Source organism: Pongo abelii, chromosome 14 (assembly GCF_028885655.2).
Source record: "Pongo abelii isolate AG06213 chromosome 14, NHGRI_mPonAbe1-v2.0_pri, whole genome shotgun sequence".
NCBI classification, from domain to species: Eukaryota; Metazoa; Chordata; class Mammalia; order Primates; family Hominidae; genus Pongo; species Pongo abelii.
The window spans coordinates 48,854,657-48,875,191 of record NC_071999.2 but is presented as its reverse complement, the minus strand read 5'-3'; the positions used below and the strand labels follow the sequence as shown (position 1 = coordinate 48,875,191).

General features: G+C 38.6%; 2 protein-coding genes across 23 annotated transcripts in view; one reads left to right on the top strand and one right to left on the bottom strand.

The window, feature by feature from the left end:
* LACC1 (laccase domain containing 1) overlaps nt 1–5,216 on the bottom strand; it is a 171,234-nt gene extending 166,018 nt beyond the window's left edge. For 9 of the 17 annotated variants that reach the window (XR_010136685.1, XR_010136680.1, XR_008512645.2 and 6 more), the window contains exons 1-4: nt 4,942–5,078; nt 3,093–3,688; nt 2,278–2,456; nt 700–865 (exon numbers count right to left, since the gene is read on the bottom strand). Coding sequence is in view for 5 of the 17 variants with exons in the window: in XM_054528967.2 (XP_054384942.1) it covers nt 700–865; nt 2,278–2,456; nt 3,093–3,654 (907 nt within the window). In the remaining 12 variants the exon portion in view is untranslated. The other 8 variants (XR_010136684.1, XR_008512643.2, XM_054528968.2 and 5 more) reach the window with 5 other exon arrangements.
* The window catches only part of CCDC122 (coiled-coil domain containing 122), a 44,316-nt gene continuing 28,273 nt past the window's right edge, over nt 4,493–20,535 (top strand). Inside the window, exons 1-5 of one of the 6 annotated variants that reach the window (XM_054528973.2) lie at nt 5,132–5,255; nt 9,784–9,869; nt 14,349–14,494; nt 15,213–15,374; nt 15,902–16,011. In XM_054528973.2, coding sequence (XP_054384948.1) covers nt 15,329–15,374; nt 15,902–16,011 — 156 coding nt within the window. In that variant the 5' untranslated portion in view covers nt 5,132–5,255; nt 9,784–9,869; nt 14,349–14,494; nt 15,213–15,328. Of the gene's footprint in view, nt 4,755–5,113; nt 5,386–9,783; nt 9,870–14,348; nt 14,495–15,212; nt 15,375–15,901; nt 16,012–20,535 lie in introns of those variants that run through there. The other 5 variants (XM_054528972.2, XM_009248623.4, XM_054528971.2 and 2 more) reach the window with 5 other exon arrangements.

Here is a 20,535-nt window from a genome sequence, read left to right as displayed (position 1 = left end):
AGAAAACAAAATTCCATAACCTTAACACAATATACCTTCTAAAAATACTTCTTTGCTCTCAGAGAATAGTTACAGTTAAATACATTAAGTGATGTAAACTAAAAACAGTTTTCAAAACATCTTGCTTTTTCCTACCTCCCTAGCTTTACACATGCAGCTCCATCTGGGTGAACACTTTTCTGCAACATGCCTAACATTCCTATTTCCTGTGGCCTAGATTTCAAGGATTCTCAATTAGAGGCAGTACCACTCCCCTAGGGAGTGTTTTGAAAAGCTTGGAGGGTTTCGTTGTTGTTTGATTGGTTGGTTGGTTGGTTTTGGTTATTAAAGTAACTAGAGGTGCTACTGTCATTAAGAATTTCAGGGGCTAAAGACACTTAATCTGCAATGTGGGATTATCTTGCCCAAAATGTTAATAGCACCCTTGCTAAGGAACACTGTTACCCAGACAAAACCAACAAATTCCTCAGGAATCAACCTAGGTGCCACCTCCTTTGGGAATTCTACTATAATTCATATAATTTGATGTGGATACTCCTCTTAGCTGTCCCTATAATAAAACTATGCCGCCTCTCCCATCATTACACTTACCACAGTGTAATGTAATTAACTGTTTGCTATGTCCATCAGAAAGAAATTACAATTTTTCCTGCACAACAAAATGAGTAAAATTCTAAATGTTTAATTAAGTATACTTACCAGCGTGAGCAACCCCACATGCTTTTTTGACTGGATCTGCAAAAACTATCGGTATACAGTCTGCACCAAGAGCTGCTATTGTGACTCCTCTCTGATTTGTGGTTATTCCATCATAAGAGTCAGGCTCCTTTCTTCCCATAATCCAGATGTCATTGGAATGATGAGTCTAATACCAAAAATGTGCAACAAAAATGTTTTGGAAGTGGGATTTCTTATACCATAAGCTTTCCTGAAGGTACTCACTGTAGTATAAAATTATATAACCAGTTTAAGACTACTAGCATTCATTAAATATATCACTTTTATATATGGGAAAACACAAAATTTACTTATAATTTAACTATTTAAGCTTTTAGTATTATAATCTCTGATAGTTTACGCAAAGAAAAGCAGAGTTTAACACTATAAAATTCAATATAGTGAATAATGAACATCTTTCCATAAAGATAGGTATATCATTTCTTATAGCACTTTCTACAAAATGAAAATTTTTCTTGTAAAAGAAAGTTAATTAACAAATCAATGACACTTTTACTTTTCCCAGACTCAAGTAAAGCTAGAATTCTGTAAGGAACAAGACATTATCTCATCAACTATGACCCTAGTTCCTCCTGGAGGAGATTTATAAAATAATGGCCTTTCTCTACCACCATTCAGTTCCCTTTCTTCTAAATCAAAAAGGGCAGTTGTAGTATACTCTCTGAGAATTAACTGTACTTTTAGAATTGAGGACTCCAGATGAAATATACAGTAGGCTCTTGAATAATGTCATTTTATTCCACATCATTTCATTATAATGTTAATGAAAAAAATTGATTACCCACCCAGTCACTGACTGTGTGAGGTTTGCACCTTCTCCTCACGTCTGCGTGGGTTTTCTCTGGGTACTCCAGTTTCCTCCCACATCCCAAAGAAATGCATGTTAGATGAATTGGGGTGTCTACATGGTCCCAGTACGAGTACATGTGTGTGTAAGGGCACCCTGCAATGGAATGGCGTCCTGATGAGGGTGGGTTGTGGCCTTGCATCCTGATCTGCCAGAATGGACTCCAGCTACCCAAAGCCCTGAACCGAAATAATTTGGTAGTTATCCTATTTGTTTTTCTTACTGTTTTGTAAATATATGTCTAGCTCACATTTATTTCAATGTTTAATACTAGGAATGTGTTGGTCTTTATTTAGAAGTTTGGTGATGTTTTTGTGACAAGAAATATGCCTTAGAAATTTTATTCTTATTTATATCAATCAGCCTATGGTAAAATTGGTTTTATTATGTCATTTCACTTAAAGTCACAATTTCCAAGAACCTATCAACATTAAAGGATGACTTACTCTGTGTGTGTGTGCATATATATATATATATATATATATATATATATCTGCACATGTGTGTGTGTGCATAAAATAGAACTGATCTTTAGGCTATGGTGTATAAATATAAGAAAGACAACCACAGCATTATTCTAAAACTTTAGATAAAAAAGCAGATACAAAAGTTAAATAGCTTAAAGTCCATGTAGTTACTAGCAAAGTAAAAAATATACTTTAGATCTTTCAAAATATAAAGCAAAATTTTACCTTTATTCGGTAAAATTTCTCCACATTAAATCCTGCAGCATTCGCCAACCTACGCAGATTTTCTTGAACCACTACCTTGGGATCTCTCCGTTTGGAACTACTGAAGAGATTGAATGAGCTAAGAGTTGGTATATAAGATATTCCACCTGTTCTTGTAGTAAATCCATGTATGAAAATATCTGTTGAAGATAAGCAGTGAAGATTTAAAAGATGCTACTCAAAATACCAGTCTCTCAATTAGACCTTCCCTGATCACTGCTACCTGCCCTTGTTATTTGGCTTCTAATTTCTATGGCATTTTGTACCTCCATATGTTCTTATGGCATTCTGCTTTGTGTTTGTTTTACACTCCCTATGAGATTGTTGCTCTTCAAAAGGTATCTTGTGTCTCATCCGGCTTTGTTATTCTAACAGCATATAGCTCACAGAAAATACTGTTTAAGCAAGAAGTAAGATGGATTGTTTTAAATTTTACTCTTCTATGAAGGTGCCAATGATTTGAAATTTCAGAATTTCTAAATAGAAGATTTTCAGTGTCATAAATCTCATTGCAAAGGAGGGCTAGATTATTTGTCTTAACATCAAATTTTCATAAAGCAAATTTATTTATTTGGGGTGGCTTTGAAGGCTTTATCCCTTGACACCCCTGATACTACAGGGCCAAACACGACACCTCTGTGTTGCCACTGATGCCAATGAGTAATCAGCCCACAACAGTTAACAAAAGAAAGGAGGAAAAAAAGAGGTGAACTACATCTGAAGAAAGACTGGTTTTTCATGTACAAAGTAAAAACAACAGTTAGTGGTTAATATACCTGGGATCAAAGAAGAAGTGATAATAGTTAATTCTCCTCTCAGTGCTGGCAGACTTCTCAAAAATGTTTCTATTTCATTCTGAATTCCTCTTAGTTCTTGAGCTGTGATTATGTTTATTTCAATGGACTGTTTAAAAAGGCCTCCCCTCAAAGTCACTTGCAAATCTTCAAATTCGAAATTGTAAACATCAGTGAAGAGTTGATCAATAAAAGCTTTCATTAATGTCTTCCTGTTCCTGGGTACAATTACCTTAATGCTGCTCAGATTTCTTTCATCAATTTTCTGTTTAATGGTATACAAAGAGGCAGCCATGCTGGGACAGCTAACAATCTCAAATTCTTCCAAGAGAGCTGATAATCCATTGCTTGTTTCTAATTCACAATTATCTTGTTCTCCATCCCTTTCATAGCTGATGTTACTGCAACACATTATACAGAGAAACTTGGCCTTGGCAGCATGGTGGTATTGGACAGCATTCAGAGTCTTCAGTAATGTCTGATGGCAGTTTTTTTGAGAGTTCAATTTCAAACCAAAAAGATCAATCAAAACAGCTTCTGCCATCCTTGAAAGAATACTTTCATGCCAAATAAATCACCTGCAAATAAAAATTAGTGTAAGAATATAAGATTATATAAGTCCTCTTATAGTTACAACAGAAATTTGTGGTAGATTAAAAAAGAAGTAATTACATTGATTTTAAAATGTAACTAAAATAGTAAATCTAGGCCCCTCCCAGAAAAGCCAGTCTACTCTGTCACAAGAGAACCATGACAATGAAAGCAAAGCCATCTTTTAATTCGTTTTGTGAAAATGCTGGTACATCTTTCCAGGAGCACAACAGTTCCTCTGTTTTGTTTACATAGAACTTTTAAGTAAGGAATTACTTGCTGAGTTTAGACAAAGTCCTGTTTTTAAATTGCAGGGTGTCAACCTGTGTGATATATCATTACTCCTGACATGATTGTCATATTAGGTGTCATCCTTTCATATGCGGGGGCTCATGTTCACGAAGCTAAATGGAGCTGCACGCGAAATTCGCGTTTTAAGATGATAAAAGCTGAGATGGCTAATAGAGTTCCCTTCAGGATTTGTGCAGTACTCCACACTTAGCAATGACCACAAAAGCTATAGTGATTTGGATGAGACAGGCTTCCTCGCAACTTTCTTAATTCATTCTCCCCGTGCAGCTTTGCTCACCTCCAGCCCAGCCCTCCCACCCCATCCTGCGGGTCTCCGGTGACCCCCTTTGGTGACGCCCTTTGCCCCAAGAAGGTTTTCTCCTGCCGCTTCCCCTAACCTTCGCTCCCCATCGCTCGGGGCTCCCTCTGAGGTTCATTTAGCCAGTTTTGAGCGGGTGAACGTCCCCCTTCTCTGTTCATCGTGAATTTCCGCCCAACGTGTGTCGCCGCCGGGTCCCTGTTCCTCCTACCCGCCTCGGCTCACGGGGTGCAGGCTGTGGCTCTGCACCTGCCCAGGAACCTCCACCGGCCGCTCACAGCCCATTCGGGACTTCCTGTCGGACAACGCACACCAGAGGCGATTCGGTCCTCGCCTTCCCGCTCTTCACCTTCGGTTGCACACCGGTCTACGGCGACCTCTGTGACGATCTGCCGCCCTGTCCCTCGTCCTGAGCCTCAGCGAAATTGGGCAGCCGCGAGCAGGTCAGCTGGAGTCGTAAGCTCTGCCCAGCGCTACGATACCAGCGCCTCACCTCGCTCACCTGGCCCACCTCGCCCCGCCTCACCTCGCCCACCTCGCCCACCTCGCCCACCTCGCCCCGCCTCACCTCACCTCGCCCACCTCGCCCCGCCTCACCTCGCCCACCTCGCCCCGCCTCACCTCACCCACCTCGCAGCGGCCGCACAGATTCCCCGCCTGATATGGTCCCGGGATCCCAGGGGAAACCTGACGGCCAGGGCCCCTCGTGCCAGCTGCCGGGAGGCGGGAGGGAGCTCGGGCAGGGCCGCTTGGCGCGCTTGGTGCAAACGCGGCGGGCCCAACGCGAGCGCTGGGGAATCCCGGAATGAGCCAACCGCCGCGAGCCTGCTGCTGCCTCAGCAGTTCCGGGTCTGGGCGGCCCGCGGAGTCGGCATCCCGCAGCCCCGCCGGCGTTAGAGGAACAGGAACCAGAGCCGCGCGAGGGCCGGCCCGGAGCCAGGCGGGTTAGCGGGCGGGAGTGGGCAGGTCGAGTCCAGAAACGGTCGCGAGGAGGCAGCTAGGGGCCCCGTGAGGGGGGATAGGGCGGCGGAACGACGGGCCCTAGGAGCTGGCGCAGGTCGGCAGGAGCTGCAGGTCTCCAGAGGGCACGGGGCGGGGAAGTAGGGGCCCGGTTAGAGAGCCGGGCGGCGGGAACGGCGGGCACCGTGAGGGGACGGCGGGAATGGTGGGTCGCGTGAGACCAGGCTGCTGGAGCGACCTCGGGACTAAACCGCAGTCTCCCTTCTGCTAAGGGAAGCCGTTTCCCGAGGGAGCTGAAGTCCGCACTTCCGGTCTCTGAGGGACGCCTCGCTGACCCCAGCAGTGTGGTCAGGACGCTGAGTTTCCTCACCGCAGCCGAGGGCCAGTCCCTTGTCATGCTAGCTCTTGGCAGCTTTTCCCATGCAGGGCTCAAGTCAGGGGCCCCCTCGAGATGTTTTTAGTGTTTTCTTGTTGTTCATTTGTTTCCAGAAACAAGCTGTTGTCTCTCCTCCAATGCCTTTGTGCTGATTCTTGCTGACCAACACTCTTCCGAGCGCCTTCAGTTGTGTTGACAACACGGATGTCCTCTATTGGCCTTTTAAAATATGTGCCATTAGCAGGACTTAAGTAAAAGGCGCTCATCCCTAAAATCATGCTAAAGGTGCAGTTTAGCATCCCTGATCTGCCCTCCAATAATATAACGTTCATTTATTTGAAAATAGCAGTTAGGACATGGAAGGCCAGTGTATGGTAAAGGGAAAAAATATCCGACCTTCCAAGAGTAAGAGAAATGGTGCTTCCTGGGGAACTGGTTATGATGGAAGGAGAGGTCCCTTTTATCTTTATTGTTGCTCATTTGGTAGGCGCTAAAGAACCTTTGTCTCATAATCTCAGATAGCTGGGAATTTGGAAGAGCTCTCTGGGGTAGGCATGTTCTTGTACTTGACTAGAGACTGGGAGCACTAGCCCAGAATAGAAACCCACCCTTCAATAGCCCTAGCACCAGTTTTGTCAAAATTCATATTTTCTTTGGTCATTTGTTAAAGAGCCCCGAGCGGTAGATGGTACACCCAATCAGAAGGTGCACTCTGCCCTGAGTTTGTTTATGTTAAATATCATTAGATTGGTGCAAAGGTAATTGCGGTTTTTGCCATTGACAAAGACCACAATTACTTTTGCACCAGCTTAATACCTCAAGCAAAATAGAGGTCTTTTAGTTACAAAGGTTTTAAACATTTATCTCTGTTTTTACAATGTGGGATTCGTATTCTTTCATGCAACAGTAGTGGCAGTAAAAAAAATGAAAAAAAATATTTCAAAAGAATGAAGTCAGGGAAGAGAGAGTTTGTTATATTGTATTTGCATACCATTTCCTTTCACCATCTGGTCCTAGTGTCATGTCCTAACACTTCCTCATCCCATTTTCACTCTATCCTACTCCAGTGGTTCTCAGTCTTGGCTGCAAATCAGAACTGCAAGTGCAACTTAAAAAAAAAAAAATTAATGTAGAGATTCTACCCCAGATATACGTTGAATCAGAATCTCTAGGAGTTAGGCCTGAGCATGTTTTGCTTTGCTTTTTTGTTTTGTTTTAATCTCTATGTATGATTCAGATGCATAATTAAGTTTGAAAAAATAAAAACACCCTATTCCCAAGCCACTCAAATAAAAGCTGTTCTTTGGAGGCCACATGATTTCATTCTTTACATTTGCAATTCCTCTACTTAGCAACATACCCTCCTTTTTATATGCCTAACTGCTACTTTTTGTTCAAGGCTCTTCAAGCTCAAACATAATCTTCCCTGAATCCCCATCCCTCATCAAGCAAAATTAATAGCTTCTTTATATTTTGTTCATATATAAGAAGCCCTCTCATAGATGTAGTTTGGGCCCCTAGCCAAGCAATAAGTGGAAAAAATAGTTAAATATTGAATTGTACACTTTATAAGGTTGTATAATTGTACACTTTATAAGGTTGTATAATTGTACACTTTATAAGGATGAACTTTGTGGTATGTAAATTATATCTAAAAAAGCCTTTTTTTAAAAGAAAAAAGGTCAGTTAAACCACAGAATCATGAAAAAGTATAACAAATACCTTAAACTGTATTCTAACCTAAAACAACTGTGTGTTCATTTGCCAAGCTATTGAGAAGGTCAAAGACCTTTTCTTTGCATGTAGTCTACTGATTGGAATTCTGCATACTATCTCTTGCATAAACCGTACCCATAAACCATCAGCTGAGATTTCCCAAGATTTTGTTCTTTTAAGGGGAAAATAAAGGCACCTGTGAAGCAATCTGAGGGCAGATTAATACTTTATAATTTTTTTCTTTTTTGAGATGGAGTCTCGCTGTGTCACCAGGCTGTAATACAGTGGTGCAATCTTGGCTCACTGCAACCTGCACAGGGTTCAAGCGATCCTCCTGCCTTAGCGTCCTGAGTAGCTAGCATTACAGGCATGCACCACCATGCCTGGCTAATTTTTGTATTTTTAGTAGAGACGGGGTTTCACCATGTTGGCCAGGATGGTCTCGAACTCCTGACCTCGTGATCTGCCTGCTTCAGCCTCCCAAAGTGCTGGGATTACAGGCATGAGCCACTGCTATATTTTATAATCTTTTACAGTTAATCTCATATACTTTTGTTGGGTCTTTCCAAAATATTAAACATAGATTTTTAAAGAAACAACAATATCCACACTATTTCATTGGTTTATACAATATTAAGTTACGAAAGTACAATATCAAGCACAACTGGCAAAAACAGGTTTGCAAACAAACACAAGTAAGTCATAAGATTGAACTAGTCAATTGATAGGAGCAGAAATAGGCAGATTTACTAGATAACAGTTTTCTAGCATGATATGGGAATTAGTCACTTATGACTTACAAAGGTAATAGAGTGAGTTAACTGGTTAGAGGTTATGTGTAGATAGGCTAAGACATAAGCTACTGTGCCTCTCCATTTTAATTGACTGTGTGTCTTTCTGCCTAGGGTGTTTTGAGGGCAGAGATAGTGCCTGGCTATTAAGGGAAACTACTGAAGAACTCACCAGACATTTTTATAATGCTATGTAAATCTTATGAGAACAAGTATAATTTTAAAAAACAAAACAGTTATTTTTAAGCCATTTACACTAAGGTTTATGGATCTTTCCAGAAAAGGCCATGTAGCAGATGCAAATTTCCTTGCTAAAAGCTTCTGTTAGTTTCCTAGGGCTACCATAACAAATTGGCACTAACTGGATGACTAAAAACAACAAAAACTTGTTCTCTCATAGTTATGGAGGCCAGTTTATGAAACTGAGATGTTGACAGCACCTTGCACCTTTTGGTGGTTCACTTACCTCTTCTGTTGTCTGGTAACTTGAGGTGTTCTTTGCCTAGGGGCTAAGTGACTTGGAGCTCCATGCCTCTATCGTCAAATGGTTTTATTCCATGTGGGTCTGAATCTCAAGTAGCCCTCTACCTTTCTCTTATAAAGATTCTTGTGTAGAAATAAATGAAGATCAATCAAATGAGAACAAGCAAAAGCTATTTATTCAGGCCTTGTAAGGGAGGGAGCCACAATCTCCTGCATTTTAGCAAAGTCGAAGGCAGGCAGAGGAGTGGGCATGCCCTGATAAGAGGCTCTCAGCATGAGGAAGCTGCAGGCAGGCTAACTAGAAGTGGAGCATTCTGTGGCTTCTTCTTGTTAGTCTCAACTTGGAAATGGGGACAAAAGTTAGGGAAGATGCCAGTTATTAATCCAGTACTGGTCATTTGGGACAATTGTTATAGTTTGTCTCCAAGGATTGTTATTAGAGGTAATGATATAACTTTCTGCAAGTCTAATTTATAGACTTCCTGGACTGGTTACTGTAGATAATGGGTTAGTCTCCTGGGTTGCTTGCTGCAGGTTGTGGGTCAGAGTTCTGTTTTTACATATGGTCTGGCCATTGTCCATTTGCATATTCAGTCACCTACCCTAAATCCAGGATGATCTCATCTCAAGATCTTTAACCCAGTTAAATCTGCAAAACTTCTTTTTCAAAATAAGGTCACATTTACAGGTTCTGGGGGTTAGGATGTGGATATATCTTTGGATGTGCGGGAGGGCACCATTTAACCCACTATAAAGTTCTTCTTGGTTTGGAAATCATGTTTACTTGTTTAGAGGGGGAGGAAAAAAAAGACCTTGCCCCTTGCCTCTCTGAATGAGACAAGCAGGTAGGTTATAACTGGATTTCACCAAAGGTCTATATAACTTCTGTCCCAGAGGTAGAAATCTTTTCAAAACAGTTGCCTGGACATCCTTTAAAGCTTGGATTTGAGCTGCAGACCAACCCCTTAATGTCTACACTCCAAAACAAGAGATGTTTTGGTAATCCAGTACTGTCTATACATTCAGCAAAGCCCCTCCTTTGGTAGAAACCTAGAAGCAGTGTGGATAATGTATGAATGTTGCCTATATTATCTTGGATAGGGAGGTAAGGTATAATACAAACCCTCTGGTTTCTTTCTTTTTCAGTGCCCTGAAACTCTAATCTCATTGCCTGGCCAGAAAAGGAGGTAATCCCTAGTGTCAGCAGATTCAGCGGTACTGGTATATAATAGGTATACAGTTTATTTTTAATTATTCAATTAATTCTTTTTGGATGACTCTGATGACGCTCTAACTTCTCTTAAAAACATGTTTGAAAAGAGTTGTCTCTAAAGCCTGTTTCCTTAATTTATGCAATTCTAATGAATTATCGGTAGATGGCAGTAGTTTGTTTTCATTTTTCATTGCACAACAGAAGTCTGGGGAAAAAAACTAAAACTTTTCCAATTTTACAGCATGAATTTTATGAATAATTGGTTTAAATAAATATTATCGAAGAGTTCTTCAATTTATGTTGCTATAGAAATAGAGATCAAGATGTACTAGTTACTTTATTTTTATTGTATAAATCCAATTTTCTTTATTCTTTAGGTTACTTTATCAAATACTTTAAGGAATACAAAAATGAATAAAACACTGTATTTGCCTTCCCAGTGCTTACAATCTAATGGGGAAAGATACTATAAAATAATGAAAATAATAAAAATAAAAATCTGTTGAGTATTCATTGTGTGACAGGAATTTGCTAAATGCTTTACATGCATTATTTCATTTAGTCTTCACAATAACCCTAATGAAGCAGGCACTAATATTGTTCCCATTTTATGAGTAAGGAATCTGTGGCCCAGGTTGGAAATAATTTTCCTAATCTAGTAAGTAGTGCAATCTAGATTTAAAACTAGCTCTGTCTTACTCTAGACCTATATCTTTATCTAAAATGGTATAATAGAAATACTGAAACAATTCTTCTAAAAAGAGAAAGACCATATCTTCCCGAAAGATCAAGAAAGACCTCCTAAAGAAAATGCCATCTAAATGGAATTGAAAGATTGACTGTGATGTTGACATGATCAGAATAGTGCTTTTGGAGCATTATTCTGTTAGAAAAGGGCAAACTGGAGTGGAGATAGACTATAATTAGATACCTGTTATATTCCAGGCACTTCTAGACATCTGCCATCATGGAGCTTACATTAGTAGAAGGATATGGAAAAGAAGTGTATGAGATGTCAGTGGTGATAGATGCTGTCAAGAAAAATGAGGCAGGGCAAGGGTGAAAGAGAGAGTTATTAGGGAAGGCTTCTCTACTAAGATAGTATTTGGAATTGGTAAGGAGTGATTGGATTCCAGTATAATTTAAAGGTAAAGCCAATGGGCTTTGCCAAAAGAACTGCATGCAGCTTGTAATGGAAAAAGAGTGAAGGTTCTGGCTCATCCTTTGGGTAGGTCAATCAGGGCAGCAGCCTTGGAGTGTTAAGGATTTCTCAAAGGGCTTATGAAACATCAACAATAAGATCTCCTTTATTACTGCCTTGGGAAAGTCTAGTTGAATTGCCTTGGGCTCTATACCCTTGTAGAGACCTCCCTACTAATGAATTCAGGGTTTTTGGCCTGAACAACAAGAAAAATGAACTTATAATTTACTGAGATAGAGAAGACTATGAAGGTTCAGGTTTAATGGTGGTAATAGAGTGGACAGAGGAATCAAAAGTTCAGTTTGGGATATATTGAGTTGAAATGCCTATTAAAAATCCAAATGGAGATATCAGGTAGGCAATGAGTATGAGTCTACAGCTCAAAAGGGATGTTCAGGTTAGAGATATAATTTGGGAATTGTCAGCCTATAGGTGGATTTTAAAGCCATAGAACTAGATGGCATCACATGTAGAATAAGTATGAGAAAAGAAGGAAGCCTGAGGACCGAGCACTAGGAGGTGTAAAATAAGTGAAAAAGATGAGAAGGGACCAGCAAAGGAAACCAAGAAGTATGGTATTTCAAGAAGGCAGTAATTATCAGATGTGTTAAATGATGCCAATAGGTCAACTAAAATGAAGACGGAACTTGTTCATTGAATGTGGCAATGTAGAGCTCATAGATACCGTGATAAAAGTTTTAAAAGTACAATGATAAATGACTGGTTCTAGTGGGTTCAAGAAGAAAGAGGAGAGGAAGTGGAGAGCAAGGATCTTGGCTTTAAAGGGGAGCAAAGAAATGGGTCAGTACTGAAGGAGGTTATGGTGTCAAGCAAGGTTGGTGGTGGTAGTGGTTGTTGATTTATGATGGGCTGTTCAGAATAATACGTTTGACCAAGTAAATGGGGAAATTCTGTTGAGGGACCATTCAAAGAAGTAATGTCTGTGAGAAAAGAGTACAAAAGTAGAGGATTGGCCTTAGACAGGAGCAAGAACACTTTATTTATTGCAAGAAAACAGTATGCTGGTATACAGGTGCAGGTACAAAATCTGGTAGATGGGTAATTTACCATCTTCTCTGATTTTTTTCTTCTATCTCAGTTAAATTAGAAGGTAAATTATCAATTCAAAGGAAGGGAAAAGAGGTGTGGGAGGTTTGAAGACAGAGGATAAAGAGTGAAACAATCATCTGCATAACTTGGTGCATCTTAAGAGCCTAGGATCAAGGGCCCACTTGACATAAATGGTCTCGAATTTAAAGTGAGTCAACAGCATAGTTGTATGTCTTTCTTTAAGCATATTCAGCTACTTGAGTATAAGCAAAGCAGCTGGTTGAGATTCTTCCAGGGAATTAGGACAGGGAGTGAGCTGTAAGGGAAATGAGGGTGAATGCAAAGGACTCTAAGCCAAGTAAGGAGGGAATACATAAAGGGCTGAGGGAATGTGTAAAGATACAAGAGTCGATAGATTGGAAGTCTTGCAGGGTTAAACAGCACATACTGTCAAAATACTACATGGGATGAGCTAGAAAAATAAACAGTAGTTTGCATCTGGGATTATGGATAAGGTAGAGTTACACTCTATGGGTTGCTGGGGAGAATAGATGAAAGAAGACATCAAACAACTGAGCGTTCAGGGATTTAAATATACTATTTTTGTGGATATTGAAATTTCCAAAGAAATACAAGAGAGTAGTGATAGAGGAACAGTAAGTCAGATGCTATAAATCTAGGAATGAGCCTTCCAAGACCTGGAAGACAGCTGATAACAACAAAGAAAGATAAAGCCTATATAGTCTATGGCCTGAATTTCAAAGAAATCAGAGAGGGTTTTAGGGAGAAGAAAAGGAAATATGGTGGCAGTGGAATGGAGAACAGAAAAAAATGTTTCATCTCCAGACTTAGGGGCTTGAGGATGAGGAAGCTGTATCTTTGGACTTCAGTTAAAGCCAAAAGGTAAAAGGGAAGTTCACTGAAAAGGTTGACAATAGAAAGGACTTTGCTGAAGATGGCCCATGAATTTCAGAAGTCAAAGTGGAAGGATAGAAAAGGGTTGGGGAGTGGGTAATACAGCATCACACTAAGGGACTTACCAAGATGAATAAGGATGGGTTCTCATGATGAAGAATGACCTGGTTTCTTCTGAAGACTGAAGTTAATAGGGATGTAGAATTTAATGGGAATTATGCCCACAATATTTTAGGCAGCTTATGGAAATTGCACTGTAATTTGGGGGAGAGAGAAATGGGGACTCACCAGGAAAGTAAGTTACCTAGCAGGAATTTACTGCTAGGTAAGAGCATGAAGAACTCATTGGATTACCTCTTCAGGCATGCAAATTGTGTCATTAGGCCATTGGAGGTCTGTTGGAGCTGCAGCAGCTCTATAAATGCCCCTTACCAGAATAGTTTCTCAAAGAAGACATGTAGATGATAGTAGTGGGAATAGAAAGAGTAAGTTGATTAAAGTGACGTTTTAGCATCATAGGAATACAAAATATAGTGGACCCTTGAACAACATGGGTTTGAACTATGCGGGTACACTTATCCGTGGGTATTTTCAACCAAACTAGTATCAAATATACAGTATACACGTGACTTGAAACCCACATGTAAGGAGGGCGAAGTTTTCGTGTAAGTGAGCTCTGAAGCACTGACTTTGGGACTTGAATATGCACAGATTTCTATATGAAGTGGGGAAGGGGGTGAGTTGGAACCAATCCCCTGCATATACTGTGGGATGACTCTAGTTTGATTCTGGAGTGATATATGGAAGACATAATTCTTCCCATAAAAAATCATAATTTTGGTAGTCTATCTTAGTCTAGCATTAAGAGCATGAACTTTGGAGCCAAAATACTTGAATTCAAATCACATATCTTACACTGAATGGCTCTCTTTGGGTAAATTCTTATATCCATTTGTGTACCTCCCTGTAATTTTTTTTGTAAAATGAAAATTGTAATAATATCTACCTTACAGGGTTAAATGAGTTACTGTTTGTAAAGTTCTTAGAATACCATCTGGCACAGAATAAACATTATATATTTTTTTTAATCTAAAGCACTTGAAACAACAGTGACTAGCACAAAGTAAGTATGACATAAGTATTTACCATTGTAATTAATTGAGAGAACTGACAGTATATACTGAAAGTATAAATGTAGAGGGCATGCATTTTTCAAGGTAGATATATTTAAGGATGAAGTCTGTGACCGTGAAACCCAAATGAAAGAGCTAGAGAGAAAATCAGATTTGGATTCATTAGCACTAATCTGGGACAGTTCTGTGTGTTGAGCAGAAAGGATGTAACATGAACGGAGTGAATGGCTCAGCATCAGGGAAGACTTCATGAAGGAGTAAGTTTGAAGTGAGATTTGAAGGAAGTGACATGAAGAGACAGGAAAGAATTATAAATTTCAAGGAATGGTTATGATACTCTGCTAGGTAAGCTCTCAGGATTTCTTTAGCTTAGTTGTATATTTCTAGATAGATTTGATCTCTACACAGGAAACGATTTAACTTTGCTTTTCTTTTTTGTTGCATATATATCAGGTTTCAATCCTTTAAATTTTTTTGATCACATGTAACTAGTACATGAGTGCTTTGTAGTTAATTGATCTTTAGAAAAGATATTTAGTGATTTAAGGAGAAAAATACTTATTCTTCCTATCGTTACTCCTAAATAAAGAGTAGATCAAAATTTGCTTAGGGCTTACCCTGTCCAGAATAGCACTGGACAGGAGTGCTATATTTCCTGGATTCCACACCCATAGCAGAAATTGTTAATCATTATTGATATCATTTCTCATAGATTCTTTTTATAATCTCAGAATCTATTTCATCATAGTACTGGAGTTACATACTATTAATACTAACCCAAAATAATTATGCAGTGTATATCAGGTACTGTTCTAAGCATGCTTTTATATTACTTTAATTATTAGAACACCCTTATGAAGTTTTAAAGATGAGGGGCTGAGGATCAAAGAAGTTAAGAAACTTACTCAAGGTCACAACTGCGGAAAAGCAGGAGAAGCAAAATTCAAATACAGTTCTACTTTCATTCCAAAATCACTTAACCATTGTATTCTAATTCTTGGCACTAATGATAAAATGTCATTGACATCCCTGTGACATGTTTGACAATTAATTTACCTTTCAGGATCACCAATATACAACAGGAAAAAACAAAAGTGAAAGATTATCAATATAGATTATTGAGTAGGAGTAAAGAAGGTAAATCAAAAAGGGGAAAAGAGGAGATTACAGACACAGAAAATGTCAGACAACAAAGAAAGGAAGAGTCAAGGATTTCCTAAAGAAGGTAATGAAACAATCTTAAGAAATACATAATTAAAAGATCAGCAACAACAAAAATAGCAGTCTGGCAGGATAATTGTGTTAAAATTGATAGCAAATTAGAATAGATGGAAGCAGTTACATTTAGCCAGGACAAACATATACAGTGTTTAGAAAAGGCATACCAACCTGAAAATACAGACCTATAATGAAAATGCATCAACTCTAATTGCTATAGAGTTGTTATGATAGCACTATAATTATAGTATATGTGCAAGTGGTCTGGATAAAAAAATTAGGACAATCAAAATATTTATACGGTTCCATAAAGGAACAGGTATAACATTGCAGTAGGCAACTTTGAATTGTCTATTATCGTTGCCTTTACTTTTGGTTTTGTTTGTATCAGCAAGGGAAAATTACTAATTCTAAATTTAGTTTAGGAGGAAAAAGCGTCAAACATTTCATGATTTTGAGTAAAGAAACATAACTTTCTTAAAATGGCTGTATTTTAATTTTTATTATATACTTTATTCTTTTGTCTAATTGTAGATAATGAAGACGCAAGTTCATTAGCTGATGCTGTAGAGAAAGTTGCAAAGCAACAACAATCACAAGCATCAGAGATAGAAAAAAACAAAAAGGTTCTGTTCAATTTGAAGGTAACTTCTTTATATAGTCTTTTAAATGTCTTTACTTTCTTCAAAAGTAAATGACCAGGAGGTTATTTTAAAAATATGTATTATTGGGCGTCACTTTTAAAGTTATTCTCTGTCAATTATTCTGTTCTCCCTCAGTAAGGTTTACATGGCTATTCCAGTTTTGTGGAAAATTTTACACTCCCAACATACAAAGATTCAACAATGTCATTGCAACTGTAGGATAAGCATATAAAACCTAACATGTTAGATAGAATTATTTTACATTCCCTTATTTGATAGTGTTTCCTAAAATGCTGAATTGAAGGAATGTTAAGTTTTAAGCCAGTGTTTGTCAAGCTATGGATTGTGAGTTACTTGTTGTCAGTGAACATTTCAAGTAGCCTCCCTCTATGTTCCTTTCCTTTTTAAATATATTTATAATCCTACTGCAGGGATTATGGGAGCCATTCTTGGTCTTCACATGCAACATAATTACATATAACTATACTATGTGAATATGACTAAAGAAATGAAAATGAAAACAGTATCTTGTGCTCTGTAATGATTGTTATTAAATATATCATAGAAATGAGAGGAGTAGGCTCAGGAGTTGAACTGCCTAGTTCAAAAGGCCAAATTTACTAATTCTTGTTCCATGATTGAATTTGTTGTGCTCCTGTTTCCTTAGTTGTAAAACAGAGATAACAATAGGACGTGCCCATAAGCTTTTCATGAGGATTAAATGAGTTAATGTGTTTGGTGGGGACCAGGTGGACATGGTACTGGTAGGGCCCTATTTGACATTGGTTTTAAGTATCATTGGCTTTAAGTGCATCAGTAGATATATAATGACAATAATTGTATTATCATGGTGATATGGATTTCTTATAAATATTTGTATTATGTTAGTCACTTCTAGAAAAGAATACATCTATGCAGTAGAATATAATTCAAAAAATAATGTCATACTTTTGTAAAGAAATTTTTTGTGAAACTTTTCAGGCTTCAAACAGTTTCATAGACTTTATTCCGTTTATATTGAGAGCCTACTTTGTGTTAAGCATTTTGCTGAACATTGTCCTCACTCTTATGTTACTTACCATCTATTGGGAAGAGAAAGAAGTAAACAAATAATTACATGTAGAGCAGTAGTGTCAATGATAGAGGCATGAACACAACACAGATTTAACACTAGAGAAAGAGTGATCACAAAAGAAATGATGTTTCAGTTGAGTTTTAAATGTCAGCTGGAGTTCATCTGAATGATTAGGTGTCTAGGACAGGTTTAAAGTTTAGGGAGTAAGGAAGATAATATTCAAAATAAAAAGAACCTGAGGATATTCACAGAGGACATTTGCAGAGGCCTGAAATGGCATTGGTACATTCCTAGAACCATAAATAGTTTGATGGTAATGTAAATTACCGTATGTTTTAAAAAATCATGGAAGATATATACCACGATAAGAAACTTCAACTTTATTCTAAAGTTGATGAGAAGCATTTGACAGATTTTAAGCAAGAAGCAAATATTAAATTTATATTTTAGAAAGAATTCTAGATACATAAAAAGCACTTATTATAATCCAATATCCATTCATGATAAAAACTCTCATCTAATTGGAAATAAAAGGGAACTTCCTTAGTCTAAGGAAGAACATCTACATAAGTTCTACAACTAGCCACATACTTAATGGTGAAATAACGAATGGTTTTCTCCTAAGATCAGGAACAAGAAAAAGATGTTTCCTCTTACTTCTATTCAAGATGGTACTGGTAGTTCAGGCCAGTGCAGCTATGCAAGAAAAAGAAATAAAACTCATCCAGATTAGAACGGAAGAAGTAAATCTGTTTTTATTCACAGATGGCATGATTTTTTTTTAAAGAAAATCCCAAGGAAGCTATAAAAAGCTATTAGAACTAATAAGTGAGTTTAGGAAGATTGCAGGGCACAAGATTAATATCTAAAAATATATTTATTTCTGCACATTGGCAAGAGAAAATGAGAAATTAAAACTTCAAAAGCAATACTACTTACAATACCATCAAAACTATTCAATACTTAGGGGCAAATTTGACAAAAGGTTTACAAGACCAGTATGCTGAACACTGTAAAACATTGGTGAGAAAAATTAAAGAAGACTTAAATATAGAGGTATATCATTTTTATGAAACAGAGGACTCAGTATTGCTAATATGTTAGTTCTCTCAATTTTATTTATATATGAAACACAGTCCTAGTCAAAATTTCAGCAGGCTTTTGGGAGAGAAATACATAGGCTAATTCTAAAAGTCATATGGAAATGCAAAGGACCTAGAATATCCAAAACAATTTTGAAGAAGAAAAGTGTTGGAAATCTTATACTACCTGGGACATTTTCTAACACTAACAACCAATTTTCTGATTCTCTGGATGCCAACTTGGTGTCCAATGATTTGATTCAGTTCTGACACTACAACAGTTTTCCCTTATTTGCAGTTTTGCTTTTCGCAGTTTCAGTTACCCACAGTGAGCTGCATTCTAAAAGTATTAAATGGAACATTACAGAAATAAACAATTTGTAAATTTAAAATTGCAAGTCATTCTGAGTAGCATGATGAAATCTCACACTGTCCTGCTCCATCCTGCCTGGGACATGAGTCGTCCTTTTGTCCAGCACATCTATGCCATATGAGCTACCCATTCATTAGTTACTTAGAGTCGTCTCAGTTATCAGATTGATTGTGGCAGTATCATAGTGCTTATCTTCAACTAAACCTTATTTTACTTAATGACCCCAAAGTATCAGCGTAGTGATGCTGGCAATTCACATATGCCAAAGAGAAGCTGTAAAGTACTTACCTTAAGTGAGAAGGTGAAAGTTCTCAACTTAAAGGAAAGAAAAAAATCATACACTGAAGTTGCTAAGATCTATGGTAAGGACAAATCATCCATCTGTGAAGTTGTAAAGAAGGAATAATAAATTCCTGGCTGGGCATGGTGGCTCACGTCTGTAATCCCAGCTCTTTGGGAGGCTGAGGCAGATGGATAACTTGAGGTCGGGAGTTCGAGACCAGCCTGGCCAACATGGTGAAACCCTGTCTCTACTAAAAATACAAAACAGCCGGGCATGTTGAGTACAGTACAATAAGATAGGAGAGAGAGAGACCACATTCATATAACTTTTATTATAGTATATCGTTATAATTACTTTGTTGTTAGTTATTGTTATTCTCTTATTGTGCCTAATTTATATATTAAACTTTATCATAAGTATGTATGTATAGGAAAAAAAAACATAGTGTATATAGAGTTCAGTACTGTCCATGGTTTCAGGCATCCACGGAGGTCTTGGAACATATTCCCCTTGGATAAGGAGGGACTACTATATCTACCTGGAATTAGCATCAGATCCCACAAGTTAAAGGGCTCAGTCCCATAAGACTGCCCCTGCTTCATGTGCCAGTCACAAATCCGAGGCCACCCATACTTCTGACCAACTGGCTATAAAATCAGAGGTTCTCACAACCTACTCCCGTACTTTCCCTGCACCCTTCACCAGGTTTGAGCATTTTTAGAATGACTCACAGAACTCAGGAAAGCACCTATTACCCATTTATTATAAAGGATGCAACTCAGGAATAGCCAAATGGAAGATATGATGCGTGGGGATAGGTATGTGGGAGGGGGCCTGCAAGGAGCTTCTATGCCCTCTCTGGGCACACCACTCTTCCAGCACCTCAATATGTTTATACCAACCCAGAAGCTCTCTCAACCCCGCATAGTTTAAGGTTTCCTGTGGAGGTTTCATCACATTATTAACTCAATCTTCAGCCCCTCTTTCTTCCCAGAGGACTGGGGAAATGGGGCTAAAAGTTTCAGTCTTCTAATCAAGGCTTGGTCTTTTTGACAGCCAGCCCCCATCCTAAAGCTATGTAGGGACCCACCAAGAATTAATTCATTTGAACAGAAGATCCTCCTATCACCCTTGTCACTTAGGAGATCCCAAGGTCCTATGGTTCGGATGTTTCTCCCGTCCAACCCTCGTGTTGGAAGTTAATCCCTAGTGTTGGAGATGGGGCCCAGTGGGAGGTGTTTGGGTCATGGGGGCAGATCCCGTCATGAATAGATTAATGCCCTCCTTTGGGAGCAAGGGAGTTCTCATTCTATTAGTTCCCCTGAGAGCTGGTTGTTAAAAAGAGCCTGGCACCTCCCGGCTCCCTCCCTTGCTTTCTTTCCCACCATGTGACTGCTGCAAATGCCAGCTTCTCTTCACCTTCTACCATGAGTAGAAGCAGCCTGAGGCCCTCACTAGATGTAGATGCCCAGTCTTCAACTTTCCAGCCATCAGAATCATGGGCCAAATAAACCTTTTTTGAATAAATTGTCCAGACTCAGGAATTTCTTTTAGCAACACAGAATGCACTAATACACAAGAGTTTTAGGAACCTTGTACCAATAACTGGGAAAAAAGACCAAATATCTTTCCATGTTACCACACTACCTGATTTTAATATTTATTATAGGGCATAGTAATCAGGATAATATGATATAGCTAGACATATAGA